This window comes from Protopterus annectens, chromosome 1.part2, assembly GCF_019279795.1.
Source record: "Protopterus annectens isolate FY-2018-M chromosome 1.part2, PAN1.0, whole genome shotgun sequence".
In the NCBI taxonomy this organism is placed as follows: domain Eukaryota; kingdom Metazoa; phylum Chordata; order Ceratodontiformes; family Protopteridae; genus Protopterus; species Protopterus annectens.
Window position 1 is genome coordinate 63,272,188 of NC_056727.1, and position 21,101 is coordinate 63,293,288.

Below are 21,101 nucleotides of genomic sequence, written 5' to 3' on the forward strand. Positions count from 1 at the left end.
ACGCTAGCAAGTGGCGACGTTTTTCGATTTGGGCAAACTCCAGGAATATTGATCCTTTTACTGCTCCCGTACATTCTGTTTTAGATTTCCTGGCGGAGGTTTTTCATTCAGGATCCTCGTCATCTACAGTCAAAGTACAACTGGCTGCTATTTCCAAGTATCATGTTGGCTTGCATGACAATAACATTATGTCTCATAGATTATGCAAGGCCTTTTTGAGAGGAGTTTTTCTCCTAAAACCACCTATAAAGCATCCTCCTCCGCAATGGGATCTAAACTTAATGTTGGCTTCCTTGATACTACCTCCTTTCGAACCGTCTGCTTCATGTTCTTTGAAGTTATTGACGTGGAAAACTATATTTTTACTGGCTGTCACTTCTGCAAGAAGGGTTTCCGAGATTCAAGCTCTCTGTATTCGTTCACCTTATTTGGTTTTTCATAAGGACAGAGTTTCGTTAAGAACTAACCCTTCCTTTCTCCCCAAGGTTGTATCTCAAACCAATATTAACCAGTCTATAGATCTACCAGTCTTTTTCCCTAACTATTCTGACAGAGCTGAACAGAAACTGCATTTTTTGGATGTCCATCGTCAGCTCAGGTACTACTTGCATAGAACTAAACAAATTAGAAAATCGGACCAATTGTTTGTCTCCTATGCTGAAAACAGGTTAGGTCTTCCAGTTTCTAAAGTGACCTTATCCAGATGGTTGACTTCCACCATTTCCTATGTGTACTCTCTCAGAGGCAAACAACTATCTTCTAAGCCAAAAGCACACTCGACCAGGAGTCTATCCACTTCTGCAGCCTTTCAGGATAGACTACCCATTGATACCATTTGTGCAGCGGCTACTTGGGCCACGCCTCATACCTTTGTCTCTCATTACAAGTTGGATTTGGCCTCCAGAGATAGGGCCAGTTTTGGTTCCACAGTTCTCAAGAGTCTGTTCCATTGAGCCACCCGGGATACAGGTGCTAGGGACGTGGTCCCATCCAGCAAGAATGAAGGCGAGATTGACAACTTAACATTTAGAAGTTATGTACCTACCATAACGTTCCATGTTAGTTGTCTTCTCTCGCCTTCTTTCTTCCCTCCTCCTTCCCCCTGGCCTGGACAGATCTTGAAGAGTTCCTATTAGTTGTTTCCTCCGGATCATTGTTATGAGGACTTCTTTGAGGAACCATTGTTCCTGATTCTGTTAGGATGATCTTTAGCAGGGTTAGTTAGCTGCCAAACGAGATCTGAGGTAGTTCCGCCTTGCATCATGGGATATAGGGTTGCCTCGAGCTGGTAAAAGGAGTTCTCGAGCTAAAGCAAGTGCCGAGTCGGAGCCGAGGATCGGCTCCGAACCCATCCAGCAAGAAAGAAGGCGAGAGAAGACAACTAACATGGAACGTTATGGTAGGTACATAACTTCTAATTCTAAAGCAGTGATATATTTAGCCAATTGTGACTCATGCCCAGCCTTTTATATAGGCATAATGGAGAGAAAGTTTAGCCAAAAAATCTACGAACATGAATATGCCACAAGTAAGCATAATTTAAATTATGCTTTAGCCAAACATGTCGATGACAATTTAGAACATTAGTTTAGTTTTTTTAGTAAATGATCAAGTGAATATCAACGATAAAACCCTGTGGGGACTGTTTTTGGAACTTGGGGAGCTTAGGTGGCAAATTCGTTTGCAAGCTGACAGCGGGCCAGGGATTGATGAGCATAGTTCCATTACACCAGTCTTCAAACTAAAAGCACTGGAAAGAAAAAAAGCGCCAGTGCTCTACATTTAGTACATTTAACATATAAGACATTAGTAAGACAATAAAGGTTGCTTAGAGATGTTCTTCATCTCACATTGCTGCAGTCCTTACACTTGGGTAGTCCGCTGTCCTCGGTCGGCCCGAATATCAAAGTATAAGGCTGACGTCGGTCAAGGCGCATTTGACTGACATCAGGACGTCAGGGTACAAATGCGCATGACCGACGTCATATCCTCAGTCTTTTTTGCCGCATGGTCCGATGCAGAAGCAGCGTTGCAAGTGCCGTTCGGCGTTCTGAAATTTTTCGAATTCGGAGTTTCAGACCGAGTCAAAGTTGGCTAAGTACCCCGTTGGGGAATATTTTAGTTTTTCTTGCCTCAGTGGTTTACGGATGTCAGAAAAAGTGAATAACTGTATTTCTTGTGGGAAACAGATACCGCATAGAGATTATCATACTTTGTGTATTCCTTGTTTAGGGCCTGAGCACGGCGTTGTTGGGTGTCGCTCTTGTGCTAGATTTAACAAGCGCACTATAAAGAGAAGGTTAGATTGTGCCAGGTTAGTCTTCGGAAGCGCTGCAATTATAAAATGCCGTCGGATGCTCCGTCGCCCGCTTCTTCGAAGAAGCGCAAGGACAAAGCAGCTAAGCCTAGGCTAGAAGGACCGTCCGTACCGGACGCCGGTTCTTTAGAGGTCTCGGTGGAGCCGGTGGTTCTGCCAGAGGTTTCTTTGGAGTCCCAGGGAGAGACTTTGTTATTGCAAGATGTGGCCTCTCAGGAGGCAGGCCAGGCTGAAGGGGCTTCTCAGGTTACTGTACTCCCCTCCCTTCCTAGGGTGGTTAGGCCCTCTCCTTCTGTTTCCAAGGCTTCTCCCAGGAGCAGGCCAGGTTTAGCTTCAGTTGGTGTCACCCCTAGTTCTTCAGGGACTGTGCCCAAGAAGCATATGCTTAAAATGGCTGAAGATTTGATTACTTTGATTAGAGGTTCTATGCCCCCTCCTGATAAGAGACCTAGGGTGGAACCTGAGCTTGGGAGTTTTGAGCAGGCTTCGGATGTTTCAGAGTCTTCGGCTGAAGACTTGCAGGAGTATTCTCCTTATTCTGATTCTGATGTGGATGATTCTACTCCTTCTGCTTCTCCTCCTGAGGATTTTTCTTTTCAGAGACCCTTCATTCCATGAGGGAGCATTTTAAGTGGGAAGGTCAGGACTTCTCTGATTCCAGGAAAAGGCTTAGGGAATTTTGTTTTACCCCAGCATAGGCATTTGGCTATACCGCCTGTTCTGGATGTGGTGGAAGATGTTTTGCAGAGGCTTATCTTAATCCTGATTCTTTGCCTCCTGCTCCTGTTAAACCGGATAGGTATTACAGGGTGCCTGAAGCTCATAAGTATCTTTTAAGAGTCCTAGGGCGGACCCAGAAACTGTTAGTCAGGGGCCTAAAGGTGTTAAGGCTTCTGTTGTTAAAAATCCGGTTCCTCCAGATAAAGAGGCCAGGGCTTTGGATAGATGGGGAAAGAAAGTTTATACTTCTTCCACCCTAGCTATGAGGGCTTTGAATTGCCAGTTTCACATGTTGAAATACCAAAACTATCTCCTTTCACAATTGAAGTCTAAGGTAGATGCTCTGGCGGAAGGTATTGAGTGTAAAGAGTTACAAGATTTAGTACATGTTTCTGAACAGGTGGGTAAGCATTCTTTGCAATGTGGTTTTGATGCTGTACAGACCTCGTCTAGGGTGGCTGCCACTGGGTCAGTTCTTCACAGGCACACCTGGCTGAGGGATCAGAATTTATCTGACCATGTTAAGACAAGGATTTTAGATGCTCCTTTACAATCTGATGTGCTGTTTGGTACTCCTGTTGAGTCAGTCTTAAAGAAAATGGAAGACAAGGCTAAGTCTATGCAGACTGTTAAAGATTTTTTGCAGGTTCAGCCTCCGAAGTTTAGTAGAAATTGGCCTACCAAGGGGTGGACGTATCCTCCTTATGATTCCCAGTCTAGGGGTAGGTCTAGACGTGGTAGGGGCAGAGCTCAGGGCTCTTTCAGGCCTAGAACAGGGAGTTCACCTGCACAGTCTTCGGGTGAGGGCAGGGGTCAGTCCTTTCGTAAACAGACCCAATGACCTACCTTTTCAGCTGCCAGAGCCTGCTCGTCTGGCAGCACCTTTGGGAGGAAGGTTGGCACTTTTCAAGGAAAATTGGAGTTTAATTACCCAAGACAGATGGGTATTGGACATCATACACCACGGTTACAGGTTTTATTTCCATACCTTGCCTCCTTTCAAAGGCATGCCAGACGTTCCTCCTCAGCAAAGAATAGAGGCTCACAAACAAATTTCTCTGTTGCTTCAAATAGGGGCCATACAGCCGGTCCCTATGCTAGAAGTGGGCCTAGGATTTTATTCTCGCCTGTTCCTAGTACGAAAGAAAGGGAACACGTGGAGACCAATTTTGGATTTATCTACCCTCAACACTTATCTGGACATTCCCAAGTTCAAAATGTTGACGTTACAACAGCTTTTACCTCTGCTGGGCAAAGATCATTGGATGGTAACTTTGGATCTCAAGGAGGCTTACCTTCATGTTCCTATCAGACTGAGTTGCAGGAAGTATCTGCGTTTTCGGGCTGGGACTTCTCATTATCAGTTCTCTGCATTGCCCTTTGGCTTATCTACTGCGCCCAGAGTATTCACGAAAGTTCTGGCTCCAGTGATAGCTTTCCTCAGGCTAAAAGGAATACAGATCTATCCTTATTTGGACGATTGCCTGATTCTGGCTCAAGGAAGGGACGAGCTTCTTCATCATTTGGAATATGTGATAGCAGTGCTAAGATGCCTGGGGTATTCTGTGAACGAAATAAAGTCCAGTCTAGTACCCTCTCAGGAGATGTGCTTTCTGGGTGTAAGACTGAATACAGCATCCCAGATGGCCTTTTTGACCCCGGACAAACAAAAGAATCTTTCCCTTTACTTTCATCAATTGTCTCATCAGTCCAGGCTGACTGCAAGGACAGTCCTTCAAGCCTTGGGGTTCATGGCATCTTGTATTCTGGTGCTTCCCAATGCCAAACTGCATATGAGGAAGTTACAATGGTATCTCAAAAATGTATGGACACAGCACTGCCAGGATCTGGACACTGTCATTCAAGTAATACCTTGCATTCAAAAGGAATTGTTGTGGTGGGCTCAGGAATGTCACCTAAACAAGGGACTCTCTGTGACCCGGCCAGAGGCGAGTCAGATTCTAACGACAGATGCCTCAGACAAAGCTTGGGGAGCTCATCTGAATGGAAAGTGGATACAAGACAAGTGGCCTGCCAGACTCCAACATCTACATATCAACTTGAAGGAGATGTTAGCAGTCCAGTTTGCATTAATAGCTTTCAAGGATTTACTTCTTCCAGGGCAGGTGTTGATTCTAACAGACAACACAACTGTCATGTGGTACATCAACAAGCAAGGGGGAACACATTCTTATCCTCTATGCAGGCAAGCAATGATTTTGTGGGAGACTGCTCTCAGTTTACAACTAAATCTTCAGGCAAGGTTTCTGCCGGGAGCACAGAACTCCTTAGCAGATGTGTTAAGCAGACAAATCATGGATCCCCACGAGTGGAAATTGGATCCTCATGTATTTCAGAAATTGACAGTGTCATGGGGAACTCCAGACATAGATCTGTTCGCTTCTCCACTAAACCACCAGCTGCCAAAGTTTTGCACGAAAAGGTTTCATCCCGCAGCTTGGAAAGTGGATGCTCTTTCTTTCAATTGGAGCAATCTTCATGTGTACGCCTTTCCACCTCTGCCTCTCCTCCCAAAGGTACTACTCAAGGCCAGACAGGACAAACCAAGGATGATTTTGATAGCTCCAGATTGGCCTCGACAGCATTGGTACCCATTACTGAGAAGCCTGGTATGGGAGCCTCCATGGCCTTTGCCTTCGATTCCACACCTGTTGTCTCAGGAGGACAGTCATTTGCTCAATGTCAAGCTTCACTCTCTTCACCTAACAGCCTGGCATATTCTGTTTTGAACCATAGTGGGTCTCACCTTCCACAGCAAGTTTTTAATGTTATTTTGGAAGCTAGAAGGCCTAGTACAAGGAAAGTGTACGCAGATAAATGGAAGAGATTTTTATTTTGGAGTGCAGCAAAGGATTTTGATGTTTCTGAGCCTAATTTAAGTGTGGCTCTTCAATATCTTACTGAGTTACTGGACAAAGGTTTGTCCTTCTCTTCTATTAAGGTTCATGCTGCAGCAATTTCGGCTCACTATGATTGTGACCCACCATTGTTTTCTCATCCTTTGTTTAAGCAATTTCTTAGAGGGGCAAAGAATATAGGACCCCCACGTAGAGCTCCTACTCCTGCTTGGGATCTCAATTTTGTGTTGGAGAAACTCACTCTACAACCTTTTGAGCGTGCAGCTACTACCGAGTTGAAATATTTATCATGGAAGACTGCTTTTTTGTTGGCCATTACCTCTGCAAGAAGGGTTTCTGAGTTGCAGGCCCTTATGGCGGTTGAGCCTTTCTTAATTTTCCATAAGGATAGGGTATCTTTACGTACTAATCCTTCCTTTATGCCTAAAGTGGTTTCTAGTGTGGCTTTAAACCAAACTATTCATTTGCCTACTTTTTATGCAAATCCCCAAAATAAAGGGGAAAAGATTTTGCACACTTTAGATGTACACAGGCAGTTGCGATATTATTTGGACAGAACTAAAGGGTTCAGGCAGTCTCAGCAGTTATTTGTTTCTTTTGCTTTGAGTTCTCAGGGCAAGCCTGTGTCAAAACAAACTATTTCTAAGTGGATTGGGTTTTGCATTGCTTTCTGTTATTCCCATCATGGCAAGGAGATTCCAGCTGGGATTAGGCCTCATTCCACTAGGGCTACTGCCCCTTCAACAGCTTTTTTGAGGGGGGTGGCAACTAAAGATATTTTGGAGGCAGCTACTTGGAGTTCAGTGCATACTTTCTCTAGGCATTATCACCTTCCACTTTATTCTAAATCTAGGGCTGGTTTTGCCACTGCTATTTTGCAGGGCATTTTGGCAGCTCCTGCTTCCTTATAGTTTTGCCATCCTCCCTTACCTCTGCTTTGGGATTCTACCCAAGTGTAAGGACTGCAGCAATGTGAGATGAAGAACATAGTACAGTTTTGTACCTACCATAAATGTAGATGTTCGAAGATCCACATTGCTGCAGTCCAATTTACCCTCCCTCCTTCCCCTCTGTAGTTAGAGGCGGTTGTGTGGGTTGGGTTGTCAATATGGTGTATATTGTATATATTGTACATATTTTTAGTGCTAGGGTGGTTGGTTGGTTGTTTGCTGTCTTTTGGTTTTGACCTTTCTTTTTAGGGTCTTCTGACATCTGGGGCAAGAAAAGACTGAGGATATGACGTCGGTCATGCGCATTTGTACCCTGACGTCCTGATGTCAGTCAAATGCGCCTTGACCGACGTCAGCCTTATACTTTGATATTCGGGCCGACCGAGGACAGCGGACTACCCAAGTGTAAGGACTGCAGCAATGTGGATCTTCGAACATCTACATTTATGGTAGGTACAAAACTGTAATTTTTAAGTAATGTTTTTGTATTGGGAAAAGCATATAGTTTCCCTCTTTTTTGTTTTAATTGCTATACATGGTATTTGTTTTAAGCAGGCAATAGTGGTTTGTTTTGATTTTTGTTTTATTATTTTATCCAATGACAAGGAACTACTTGGGTATTTAAGGAAGTGCTGTAAAAACATGGTGTCTGATGAAGTTTAATATTCCATTAAACGAAAGCGCTTACCAGTGATTTTATTTACTGTTCCCTTCAAGTTTCATTTTAAGGACATTATTGGAGTGTGTTTGGGGGACCAGTTCACAATTTCTTTGGATTTATACATTGAAGACAGTCTGGTCGTGGTTTTATTACAGGGGAGCACCTTAGAATTAACCTGCTTGCTACATGGGGAAAATGCAGTCCTTTCTCTATTCTGTTGAATTCATCAGGGCAGAAGGTAGTCGTGGCAAGGAAATTAATTTATGCCTTTCCTCTTCTCTCTGATCTTGCACCTAATCAAAAAATTCAGTGAGGAAAGTGCACAATTCATCCTTGTTGCTCTTTGATAGCTGGGATAGTGACCCTTCATTGTTTGAAATTGACTAGAGCTGCAGCAGACTGTCAAAATATAAGGCAAGACTGTGCCTCACTTTTTGGATTTACTGCTTGCTCTTCTTCAGGCCGTTGTGGCTGCTGCTTAGATATTTTTTCTTTTATTGCAATTTTTGGCAGGGGTCTCAGAAGTGGATAAAGCAGTTATAAAGATTTAAACTCATCAGACGTACACGGCTAAACTAAAGATGATTTTCTGTTTGGGCAGAGAGAAACTCTATACTGCTTCAATCTCCCAGTCTTCTGGTGATCCTTACTTGCCTCTTTGTTTGTATGATTTGGGTCTCATTTGTTCCATAGCCAGGATTCAGGGCTTTGACATCTCTTTGGCTGGCATCATTTGCTTAAGCAGTTCTTTAAACGGGGTTCTAAATCTTTGACTTCCTTTGAGAAGCTCTTCTCTTGGTACTTGAACTTCATGACTGATAAAACCTGCTCATTACTTTTTAAACCGGTTAGTTCATCATCTCTGAAGTTCATCTCCTGGAGAATATTATTCTTTTTGGCCTTTGTCTGTGCTCACAGTATGTCTGAGCTGCAAGTCCTAACTCATAAGGAACATACTTGATCTTTTCCAAGGATTTGGTGTTCCTGTGGACTAACGTTTTCTTCTAAAACTGGGATCAGAATCATTCTTTCTAAATCCTCATTTGCCTCCCTGTTTGTTTCTATGTGTAGAATCGAGGAAACGGGGCACCATTCTTGATTTGTGCATTCCTGCCTGCTCAGTTTTTATATGCAAAGGGTACATAAATTTAGGAAGACTAAATGAGTTCTGTTTTATTTAAGGAAGAAGTGAATTGCAGTAGTTAAACAGTCCCTGTCTTTGTTGATTACTGATTGAATTACCCTTTGCCATGATTCAAACCATTGACTAGAAGATGCTTCTGTCAACAGCCACTTTACCAAGGGCACAGGTGTTTCCAGTACTTGCTTCAGATTTCTCATTTGCACTTGCATATGCTGCATCTACTAGGTTCCTTGCTACTTTTATGCTGCATCTGATTGGTTCCCAGTTGCTTCTTCACCATGGCATTATGATTTGGACTATGATTCCATGTGCTGGACCTTGTGGGATACCTCATTGCTTCAGGCCTTCGCCTTCTGAGCTCTTATCTTTGGGCTTTTCTTCAGTTTTTAGCCTTTTTAAGAGTTTGTTTTTTTTTTTTACTGCTGTTATTTTACCGAGTATTACCCACTGCAGAAGGAGTCTAATCTCAGATACAGAGGATATGACTCACCATATTAGTTTATCTGTTAGGAGGCCTTCTTCAGTAGATGCTTATTGCTCTTACACTGTCCACTATATCTACATGCCACCCCCAACCTGCTGATACAGAACAGTTTCCTCATCAACTTAGGAAATCTGTACATTATTATATTTTTCTTTGTCTCTTTTCTCCCAGTCTCGCAAGTTGCCCACCCTTGGTGGATAGAGTTTGAACTGAGTAAGGCAGTGGCTGATCACACCCACCTTGCCTGATGAATGATGTTATAGTGTACGTGGGCAATAAGCACATACAACAACCCTATACACAGGAAAGTGAATACATTTGGAAATGTGCCAAAGAGAAATCTCGAAACTCAGTGCAATGCAGATGGGTTCATTTGCATAATACTTGTCATGATGGATAATGCATTTTGTGAAGTATAAACTTTATTTTGTCCTAATGTTGTCTAGTTAAAAAAAAAAAAAGTAACCCTTACTGATCTAAGGTGATAGTTTGCTAAGAACTTAGTATAATGGTAATTTCACAGAGGTTATGAAGAAAAGATTTTTGTCTCTCTGTGTCTGTTTAAATCTTCACCAGCCTAATTTTTCAGTAATTTTATTATTTTGAAGTTGTCATCATTTTTCTCTTTTGGTGCCTAGCATTATAGCCAATAGTTTCTGGTTCTATGGCAACGTTGTCTTTGTCATAATTACCAGTAACGTAATTTTTTTTTTATGTTTAAAACTTTTGCAGCAAAAACAGTTTAATAAAAAAAATTGCATGTCAGACAAAGGTAAAACTTTTACTTCTATTAATAATAAAACGCTATTTTGCAGAATTTGAATATGGAGTGTGGTATCTGTTATGCTTACCGGCTTGATTCTGCTATACCAGATCAGGTATGCGATGATTCAAGATGTGGTCAGCCATTTCATCAGGCATGTCTTCTTGAAGTAAGTACTTAGAAAATTAAATATTGTTATTGATTTGATAAAAGCTTTTCAAAACTTCCATGCTTTGCTCTAAAAACATTCTTCTTGGAAGAGTTTTGTATATCACTGTATGTGAAGAACGAACAGCAAAGTTTCATTTCAGTTTGCTTACATGAGGCAAAATTTACTGCTAGGTGTTCCACTTCTGTTTTGCAGCATCATATTTCTGCCTCTTTTGTTAACATTGAATTGATAAAGGGTTATCTTTTTAAAAAGACAGAGAATACTTTTGCTTTTGTCTCCATCAAACCTGTGATGTTACTTGGAGCTGAAGAACAGACTGTCCAACATTTGTTTTGCACTTCCAAAAGAGACGGCCTCAGACTACTGCTGGTAAAGCACATGAAATTTTATAGAGTAAAACTGCTTGCATTTATTCTTATTACAAGCCATCCTTGAGAATTTGGCAAATGTTCATAAGAGTCATTTACAGAAAATCTTAATACAGAATCTAACAAGGTTTTCCAGTTATTACAATGCTAAATTGAATGCATATGCCAGGTTTTGTGGTGTAGAGCAATGAAGCCCTAAATTAACACTTGGGAGTGTGATTAGCTGCTTAGGAACTGGAGAAGTCAGGCTGGGGAGGGTGGGAGTGAGCAGCCAACATCTGCTCACCCACTATGGGAGGAGGAAGATGGTCTGGTGTAAAACACTCATAAACATTTGCCTTAAAGAAAGATGACATAAGAATATGGCTAGAGATTCAGGGGTTGGGAGGTTGGCCTAAGGGTTAAGGTGCAGGGTTTGAGTCTCACAAGGGATAATTACCTTAAAATGGCTCGCAAAGGCAGTTGGCCTAGTATTAATCTATGAACCTTTCTTAATTGCAAGACCTTCTCAGAGTTATGTATGCTTCTTGTGAAGACTAACCATTTTTGGACTGTTAAATTCAGGCAGTACAAATACTAACAAGCTATTAGCAAGCTATTAAAATATTACCAGGCCATATAAAATGTCATATCATTAGCCCGGCTCTATGGTGTAACTGGTTGAAACATTAACTATGACCCAGATTACCCAAGATCGACTAGTAACTTAGCTGCTGAAGGATTTGGGAGGGGGGATGGGTGTGAGTGACTTATGCTGGCATGCCCAGCCTTTTGTGGCAGGAGGGGGGCATTTTTGTTCTCAGCAGTCACACCCACTCAAAAGGGAGAGGTTTACAGTGTCCAGTATTAGGAGCTTTAAACATGTTTGGCTTTGCCAATATGTGTTCACATGGGAGCCTCATGGGGCATTAAGAATGTGTGCACCCACAGGGTATGTGTAGAAAGCCTTCATGCAAGCAGCAAGGAGAGGGGTTAGGTCCCAAAAATGAGGAAAAACCCTCATGGCTACATGAGTGATGGCCACATCACAAACAGCCCTTCACCCCTCTGATGGGGAATGAATGTGCAAATGGTGGAGGCTAGAGAGTTGGCAGGCCCAAAAGCCATAAAGAGCATATAATAAAAATTAAATGTAATGCTATGTACATATTTTTGCTGTATCATTTATATGCAGAAATGTAAGGATATTTTTGAAAACTGGTGCAGGTTCACTGCACATCCACACTATTCCTTAGTACAACTTTTATTAGATTGACTACCTGTATTTCTGTATGTAAATGTTTTCGATGTATGAAATATATTTCACACTGTAGACTTATCACTGTGTAACAGTACTGATTTAGAAAATCTGGATGTCAAAGCCATGGTGTTTCGCATAATTTTTCAAGCATTCACTTATTACAGCTAAAGGAAAAATGTTTTTGCTGAAATGCCATGTAACAGGCGTAACACTAAGTTATACGATCATTGATTCAGAAACAAAATGAGTATGACAGCTACCAAACCTGTACTAGTCTTTTTTTTTACTATAATATGGTATGGAACAGTAAATTTGTTTGTTCCCACATACCACTATACCCTTTTCACTATAATCTGCCTGTTCAATGTTTTTCTCGTGCAGGTATACATACTTTAATGTGTGAATGTTTTTATATTGAAATCCAAGGAATAATATTTCATGTACTTATTAAAACATACTGATCATAAGGAATATCAATATTGTAAGGACGGACTAACAGGAATTGTTTTTATATTGGAGACCCTCACTGATAGGTCCTTAGGTACCTGTATCTTTTGTAGTTGTCAGAATCTGGCATTTTTTTTTCCAGTAAAATCCCACTTTCATGGGACATCTGCACACCCTTGCCTGCAAGTCCTTAGAAACTGCCACTTTGTTTTGCTGATCAAACAGTGAGACTCTTGTCTGTGCTGTCATTAGTGAGGTCCTACATCTGTGTATGTGGAAGCACAGTGCTGTCTGTTTGGCTGTCAGGTTAACAGCCAGGAACCACACTGGTATTACATAGACTATCTCATTGAAAAAACTCCCAGTGAGAAAAGCTCCAGCATTCACATACGTTGGCTATGTATGGTATATTTTCATTTTCCACATCCTATATAATATTTTCGTGTTGGTTATATATAAAGTTTTGCATACATAGTTAGATGTAAAAGATGATTAATTCTAACCTTGCATCATACAATTTGTGACCATAGGAAGAGGAGAAAATAAGAGGTTACCTGTGCATTTGTACAAGGATGTAGCTGACAGAAATACGAAGAAAAACAAGGGGAGAGAAAGACTGACATTTGGATTGAAATCAGTAAGTAGTGTTAGGATGAGGGAGAATGAGGATTAAGTAGAAGTAGGTAGGCAAGAAATATAATCAGTTCAATATTTACAGTAGTAGATAGAAGGGAAAGTGTAATAATCACCATATGGAATTTAGTACAGAGCAGCTATTGTTTTGTCAGAAGTATTGCAGCTTGTATTTTCTTCAGTCTGAAATTATTCGGGTGTAGAGCAAGAATAGAGCCAAGTGCCTTGCATATGCTGCTTTGGCAGACTTTTAAAAGCATTTGTTGTTTCCTGTAACCTTTAACTCTAATGAAATGGAGGTCCACAATTTTGAGACCCAGTGAGTGTAGAGTAAGTTTCTGGCAACGTTTTTGAGTTAATTACAACAGGGGGAGACTTGTTATTGGAGTGTAGCGTTCTGTTGTTGCTGTATGGTAATAATATGCTTTTTAGAGAGGGGTAACTATCTGGCTTGTAGATATGTTTGTAGACAGGGGTGAGCTGAGAGTAGGTTAGCTGATTCGGGAGTTTTAGCCAACTTTGGTCATTTAGGGCTGTGCAGTGGTAGGTTTTATGAGATGAATATGTGGTGAATCTTGCTATTTCATTGTAGCATGCATCAAGTTTAAACTTCAGGGTATTGCTGAGATTAATGACTATAGGTGATGCATACAATAGAGATGGGAGTAGGTAGGTTGTTGCTATAGATTTTCTTGTGGATACAGTAAGATATTGATTTGATATATATACGGAGCCTATTTTTGTGTGTATTGTTGATAGTTTGGAGAATATGTTGGTTATATTTGAGTTTGTCATCTAGGAGTACTCCAAGTAATTTAGCATCTCTCATGGTTTCATTTTTTTGTATTGTCAGATGAGATGATGAAGAAATTGTGTTTTTTTTTTTAGTATTAAATTGTTTTGGTAAAAAAAAGAACAATAGCATAGTAATTTTTGCATTTAGGAGTAGATCTGCAGTGCCTAACCATAATTCGGCAGCTGAGAAAGACTCTTGCATGTTTCCTGGAAGATTTGTAGTGTTGGGACAGAACAAATAAGGGTTAGTTTGTTTTTTTTTTCCTGTGGCAGTATGGAGTTTGTTTACAAATACATTAAATAACAGTGGGCCCAGTATCCATCTTTGTGGGACTCCGAATCTGACAGGAAGGAAAGAGGAGAATTCTTGTTTCCATTGTATTGATTGTTGTCCATTTGTAAAACAACTGTGAAACCAGGTGAGAGATGATTTAGACCTTGGGAGGGAGAGTTCACTGAGAAGTTTTACATGGGAAACTATGCTAAAGGCCTTTGACTGATCCAGGAAGAGTGCTGATATGAGGTTGCCATTATTTCTATTGCAGTTGATAACACTGGTAAAGCTAATAAGAGCAGTAATTGTGCTATAATTGGGGTAGAAGCCTTGTTGGATCATAAGAGATTATTTTGTGTAAGATATTTAAGCAGCTGGGAATGGATAAATTTTTCTAATATTTTTGATACTGGTGGTGCTATAGCTGTGGGTCTGAGTTGGATAGTTCAGTTGAATTTCCACCTATGTGGAGTAGAATTATGAAAGATTTATTCCAGATGGCTTGGGCATGGTTTTCTTTTATGGATCTGTTAGTACAGAAACAGGGAAGGCTAGGGCTTCAGAAGAAAGTTGTAGATACTCTGTTAGTAGGTTGTCTGCTGCTAAGGTTGTTGGTTTGAGTTTTTGTAGGTATTTTATATGGTGTTAGTTGGGACTGGTTGAAAGAGAAGGGTATAGTGTTAGATGAAGTTGGTGTAGTGAAGGTGGTGGGAAAGCTTTGTTTTGTAAGAGAGGTTATTGAGTTTATAAAGTGGGATTTGAACTGAGTGGCTATATTGTCTGTTTTTTTCCTGGTTGTTGATGTGGAAGTACTTTAGCCAGGGTGGAACAGTTTGTTTATGGAGGACCAAAATAGCTTAAGATTGTTTTGGTGTGTTGATTGAAGTAGGATTTTTTTTTTTTTCATTGTTTAATTATTTTTGCAAGATTTCTTAAGTATCTGAAGTGTTGGTAGTTGGACTGGGTTTTGTTTTTGGACCATATTTTCCATTCTTTGCATCTTTGCAGATAAGATTGCTTGGTGTCTTTTGTTAACCAGGTTGCAGGGTTTGACCTGACTCTCTCTACTGTGTGCTGGGTGGCTGTTGAGGATGTTTAGAAAAGTATTCTTGAAATGGGTTACAACATCATCTAGTGGTAGGATGTTCAGTTGTAGAGCTTTGTCATGGAGATGTAGTCACTTGAAAAGCCTAAAATTGATTCTTTGTGTGTTTATTTATCCCAGTTGTATCTTTATTTGTGAGAAACCAGATAGATTAATTGATGGGGTGTTTGTTTCTTTAGGGTTTCGGTTTTAGGTCACCCATTATAATGGTTTCATGGGGTGTATTGTTACATAACCAGTGCTGAAGTTGTTCTGGTGGGACATAAAACCTGGTGATGGTGATGGCTTTTCTTTTAAGTTTGAGATGTGCTATGAGGTATTCTGCATTGTTAAATGTGGGTAAAGGCAAGTTCTAGGGAGTTTTTGTATATAATTGCTATTCCTCCACCTTGTTTGTTTGTTCTGTCAAGCCTGAAAATGTCATAACCTGGAGGCAGTATTTCATTGTCTTTTACTTGAGGTTTTAGCCAGGTTTTTGTGACTACAGCTGTATCAGGGTTGTCAAATACTAGGCATGCTTGGAGTTTATTACAAGTGCTTCTCCGATGAATAATAAGTAGTAGTATGTCAGGTTTCTTGTAGTATGTTAGATTTCTTTGTAGCTAGAGCTTTTGTGCTTGGGGGAGGATATTGATGCCATTTGTAACATAGTAGTAGGGTTTGGGTGTGGGTTTGAATGGGCATCTCTGAGTTTGACGAGTGACTGAGTGTTAGAGATGGGAATACCATTTAGATTTGGATTTGTTTATAAGGAGGTGGTGTGTTGTTTTAAGGTTAGGTTCATAGGTTGGTGCTAGGCTATCAGCCCTAGGGCCTATACAAGCCTAGCCATAACAATTCCCTGGCTATTTCTTCCCACACTATTTACTTCCCTGGACCCCTGTCTAGCAGGGCAACTGACATGATCCCCGGGGTGAATTTCCTTTCTCCCATCCAGTCATCAAGGTTCCTTTTGAAGAGGGCCAGAGAGGCCAGTTTTTGTTTATTTGTCTTGTAAACCTATTTTTTACTTGTCTTGTAAACCTATTTTTTTACTTCTGTACCACAGAAGTTTTGACTTGTATTACTGTCCTCTAAATCTAATTTTGTATAATTTATGTATAAATTTTTCACTTTGGAGATTTTCTCCTCAGGCCTCCACTGAAAAACGGCACAAGCTCAGACGACTAACCCGATCAACAAATGACAAATAAATAATAAATAAAATTTGCATATTTGTTGCTGAAGGCTTTGTAGGGATTTGGCAGTTGTATTTGTGATGAAATGAGAAAGGAGGGTGCAGTGTAGGAAGCAATCAGTCTGGGCCTTCCCAAACCCAGGGGTTTTGCACACCCAGTCCAGCAAAGGTAAACAAATGGCCTGAGGCAGAGTTTTGTTGTAGCTGTTAAAAGATAAAAACTAAAAGTGAAGTTAAACCTCCATAAACTAGTAAAAACCAAGTAAATCCACTGGCATCCAATAGTTAAACCTCCATAAACTAGTAAAAACCAAGTAAATCCACTGGCATCCAAGCTACGAAACAACAAAAATAATTCCAACGAAGCCAGTCAGTAAAGCAACCACAGTTTTAATCTTCAATTACAAAAATCCACTCTAAGTGCTTTTGTCTGATAATTCAGACATCATCAGAACCAAGAAGAATGTTTAAAATCCAAGGCTAAAAATACAAGTAAAATGACACACCCATTCAAAACCACCAATGATGGTTAGTCATTAATTAAACACACCAGAATTAACTGAGTAAAAGCTACGGTATCAAGTTTTTCCTGCAAACAAACCAGGTAATTTAAGCCCACAAAATGCTAAAGGGTTAATGCTCTTCTTTTCAGTTCACTAGAAATAGAAATGTGTTCATTCACCCCCGGGAGGTTAGCTGCATCTAGTCTCATCTGCCACAACATTTCTTTATGAAGCAGTTGGTTCTCCCAATCACCCGTTAATGGTGTTACCTTAATCCGCTTAAGAATCAAGAAAACAAACTTATTAAATTTTGCACAGCACATAGAGTGCCTTGCTAGTGCACTTTTATTGTCTCTTTTCCTTATACTATATTGATGCTGGTAGAAATTCTGGAACCTTGTTAATGTCATCACTGGTGTATCGTCCCCTAAAGACCCACTGCACGATAACGTCATCACAACAATGTCTAGAATACTAACAGCAGATGACTGTGTGTGAAGTTTCTTCAAAATATGAACCATCCTTCGTACCACAGCTCCACTGCCCAACGTAGCTTACAACTTTGACTTCACAGCTTTCTACTTAAAAGCCAACACTAAAGAAATTGCTAAAATCCTGAACAGCTTCTCCTCACAGTTCATTACCCTAGTAAGTACCTATGAACCAGATGACACCCCCCCCCCCCAGTGCAACAACCTCCATTCTTGGTTTATCTCCGTATATAAAGACCTCGTCCTCATACCTATTCAGTGCCTGCTTAATTAAAGGAATCAAGCCAAACCTCTGGAAAAAATCTAAAGTTATATTTAAACCCAAGATTTGACATTGTGTTTTCCATCCATTTCAACAGTTAGGTTATTGAATCTGACCTTGATACTTTTTCCAAGAGCTTGGTTCCAGGACTCTGACTTCTCCCCGACCTATAATTCCTTCCTGTCCCTGGCCTACCTCATATCTTCTTTTTATACTTAAAGAATCAAGACACAATTCGAGGGCTCTGTATTCTGGTTGAATAAGTGACATATATTTGCTATTAAAATAGCTATTTTTAAGCTATCTTTAAGAGTTTTCTTTGTCAGAGTTTAGTTTTTAGTTTATGGCTTTGTCATCTGTGACTGTACTAGTCTTCTCTTGACTTTTTCCTTGTTTTCAAGGGAATTGCTTTCCCACCATAATACTTTAACCATAAAAAAAAAAATGTGTTTGCTAAGCGTTAATGGAATATTGCTGTCTTTGTAGTTATACATATAGTAGGTAATCCTCTTGTGGGATTTGCTGTTAATTTCCTTTTTTAGAACTGGCTGTGTTTTATGTAGTGATTTGTTGTGCAAGTTATTCCTTTACTGTGGCAGACAAGGCCACTGAATTCAAAAAAATTATCTACTTGTGGACACACAATTCCACCCTCAGACACCCCCTATACTCTGTGTATATTGCTTAGGTGTTGCCCATATAGAAATGGACTGAGCCCTGCACCTCTTTCTGGGCAAGGGCATCCACTGACTACTACAAGTAAGTTGGTACTGAAGGGCCTCCTCCCAGCCCAAGTGGGAGTATCATTGCCGTCTGCTTCAGAAGCCTCTTCTGCTTCAAAATAATTGGACAAAATGAGATCCAGCAAGGATAAAGAGAGAAGGAAAGAGAATGGAGAAAAGTAAAGATTAAAAAGAGAGAAGGAAAAGCTTCTAGAAAAGCGTGAGGTCTCTGGATCGGTCTGTCCTGCCACAGAAGACTCTAAAACATATGGATCCAGCTTAAGCCAAGGGTATTTGGCCCCATTCCCTGTCTCCACCTTGCCCTTTTCCCCAAGACCTAGCTAGTCCTCTGCTCCATTCCCCTTTTTGCAAGACAAACTGCGCTCCTCATCTAGACCACCATCATTGTTTTCATCCTTCATGTCCTTCCGATCTTTGAGGAATCTATTGAAAGCCAAAGTTGACAGGATGATGTTGAAATTTCTTTAGATTCAGATCCAGATGGGAGTCTTCCAGGTGTCTGCCTCTCTGGTGGATGTGGGAATGGTCATTACTACTTCAATGCTAGTCTCCCCTGTACCAGTTCAACATTCGGATCCAGTGCCCACAGTTCTTAGTAACCCCGTGGGGCACCTACGTCTGAGACGACAGCACTCTCTTCTTTAACTCTGAAGATTTCCCTCACCCTCTCAACACCTACCCTGTCGGATTGGGATGGAGCTGTAAACTAAAGCGTTGTTGCTGAGGCTTGGGGTTGGAATCGACTGAAGTTTTCAGAGACGTTCTTGCTCCTGGATACTTTAGCTCTGGACATTTTGGCTCCATTGTCTGTCTCTATGCTGAGACAGATCGGGGTTGGAGTTGGTCATTCTCTGACTTCCTTGGTCAGGGTGGTGCTCCTTCTGCTCCACTCTCTATTTCAGCTTTTGAGAAGAAGCTACTCTCCAGATCAAGAAAGAAGGTGTCTTGGACTCTTACTTCTCTCCTGACCCCTTTTGGATTCTGTGTATGAGGCCGCTTATCTTGTCCAACAGGTTCATTCAGCCTTGCTAAGCTTTGAAGATTTTTTCTTGGCAAGCCCTGCCTCTGATTCAAACCCTTCCTCAGAAGTCCCTTGGGGGAGGGACACAGGAAATGGACCTGTAAGAGGAGGCATTTAGACTCCTTTCCAGGGTCTGCTATGGATGATACCAATTTTGATGAAGGGAAGTTATCCCAGGATCCCCTTTGGAGGATGTCTCCTTTGGAGATATTCTAGAATTGAAGCAAAGAGAGGGGTGGTCCAGTGAAACTCTTTCCCTGGTGAGTCCATATTCCTCAAGGTATTCAGGTCTGGCTCATCTACCTCCTGGGTGGTTGCACCTGCTGACAGGAAGGAACACAGTGAGTTGGAGCCTGTCCCAAATAAGCTAGACAAGATATTGTTTGCACCTAGAAATAAGTTCCATTGTAGCAACGGTCCCCCAGTAGATGCCATGGTTGTTGCTGCAACCACGTCTGTAGGGGGAGAGCATTACTGTTTATCCCCCAAATCAAGAATCTTGGGTGCTGGACAGATTTGGGAACGGGACATACCTTTCGGCAACTTTTGTACTCTGAGTGCTGAACTACTTGGCCCATATGGCTCGTTTGAAGAAGGACTTGACCAAAGAACTGTCAGAATCCTGCTTGGATAATCTGCCTGTTTGACACCCAGAAATCAGTGGGGTCGCAGCTATATATTGTACAGTAGATGACCAACATGTGCATGTGCCTGCTTTCTAGTGCAGCTGATGATACAGCTAGGGCAGCAGGCAGCGGCATTGCATGTTTGGATGTGCCTATGGGATTTTGCTGAGGGCTGCAAAGATATCCCTTATTGTTCCCTTTGATGGTTTGACTGTCTTTGGAACAAAAGTTAAAGAAATGCTTTCCAGAAGCAAGCAGGAAGGCAAAGCCGTGTTTGCATTTGACATGCATTTTTCCACACCCCAAAAGACCTTTTCCAAGAACCAAAAAGGTGGAAAGTTATGGTTTTGAAAGTCCCAGGATTATGGCCATTACACTTCTGCTGACAGGCTCCCATGACAGAAGGAGGAGGAGTAATTTTAATGGAAGTCACCCCAGAGCAGATGCAGACTGCAAAATCGTGTTTCAAGATCCTTTCACTCAGAAACCTTTCCAGCGTTCCTGAAGAGTTGCCCAACTGCTGCTCTCTGGAGGCAGTCGTGGGGAGGCACTTATCCTTGCCCCCTCACACCTGACTTACCATCACTGATGATACCTGGGTGCAGATAATTACCAAAGGCTATGGCATTTACTTTATTCCCCTCCACAGAAGTGAAAGAGAATTGCCAGTATTCTACCCAGTAAGAACTGACAGCTGTGGAAGTTACAAAGCTGATTAAAAAAAAAGTCTTCCAGGAGGTCTCACCGACCAGCAAGGATCAGGAGTCTCCAAGGTTCTTTTTGGTTCCAGAGAAAACCAGGGACCTCAAACCCATTCTGGACCTAAGCTACCTTAACCAGTTTTTGAAGTGGACAAAGTTCCGGATGGCCACATTTCAGTCCATTCTACCTCTTCTGAGGAAGGACAACTAGATATGCTTGATAGATCTCCAGAATGCAAACTGTCATCAAGGCAGACCAGGAGATTTCTTTATTTCCAGCTAGGTGTCAGTCATTTTCAATTCTGAGCACTGCCTGTTTTGTATTAACACAGCATAGCTTGTTCACCAAATGTGTGGCAGTATATATCTCAAGTTACAAAGGTTCCAGATGTTCCCCCACTTGGATGATTGACTCATGACCACATCCACCAGGTAGCTACTAATTCAGTGCAAGGAATTTTTGCCCCAATTTAGCTTCATATTTGGGAATTTCTATCACCCTTGCCAGGTTGCACCAGGGTAAATCATGAGTTCATAGGATGCCACCTGGACTCAACTACTCAGGTAGCCAGAGATCCTTTCTCATCCCAACCTTCCAGGCTTTTCCTTCATGTACTGGGCTCCT

At 41.3% G+C, this 21,101-nt stretch overlaps 1 protein-coding gene across 1 annotated transcript in view; it reads left to right on the plus strand.

Annotated features, from left to right (window-relative positions):
- FANCL (FA complementation group L) overlaps positions 1–21,101 on the plus strand; it is a gene marked incomplete in the record, with an annotated part of 1,961,518 nt that overhangs the window by 1,629,517 nt on the left and 310,900 nt on the right. Inside the window, 1 exon segment of the mRNA XM_044054938.1 lies at positions 9,971–10,087. Within this exon segment, the coding sequence (XP_043910873.1) occupies positions 9,971–10,087 (117 nt within the window).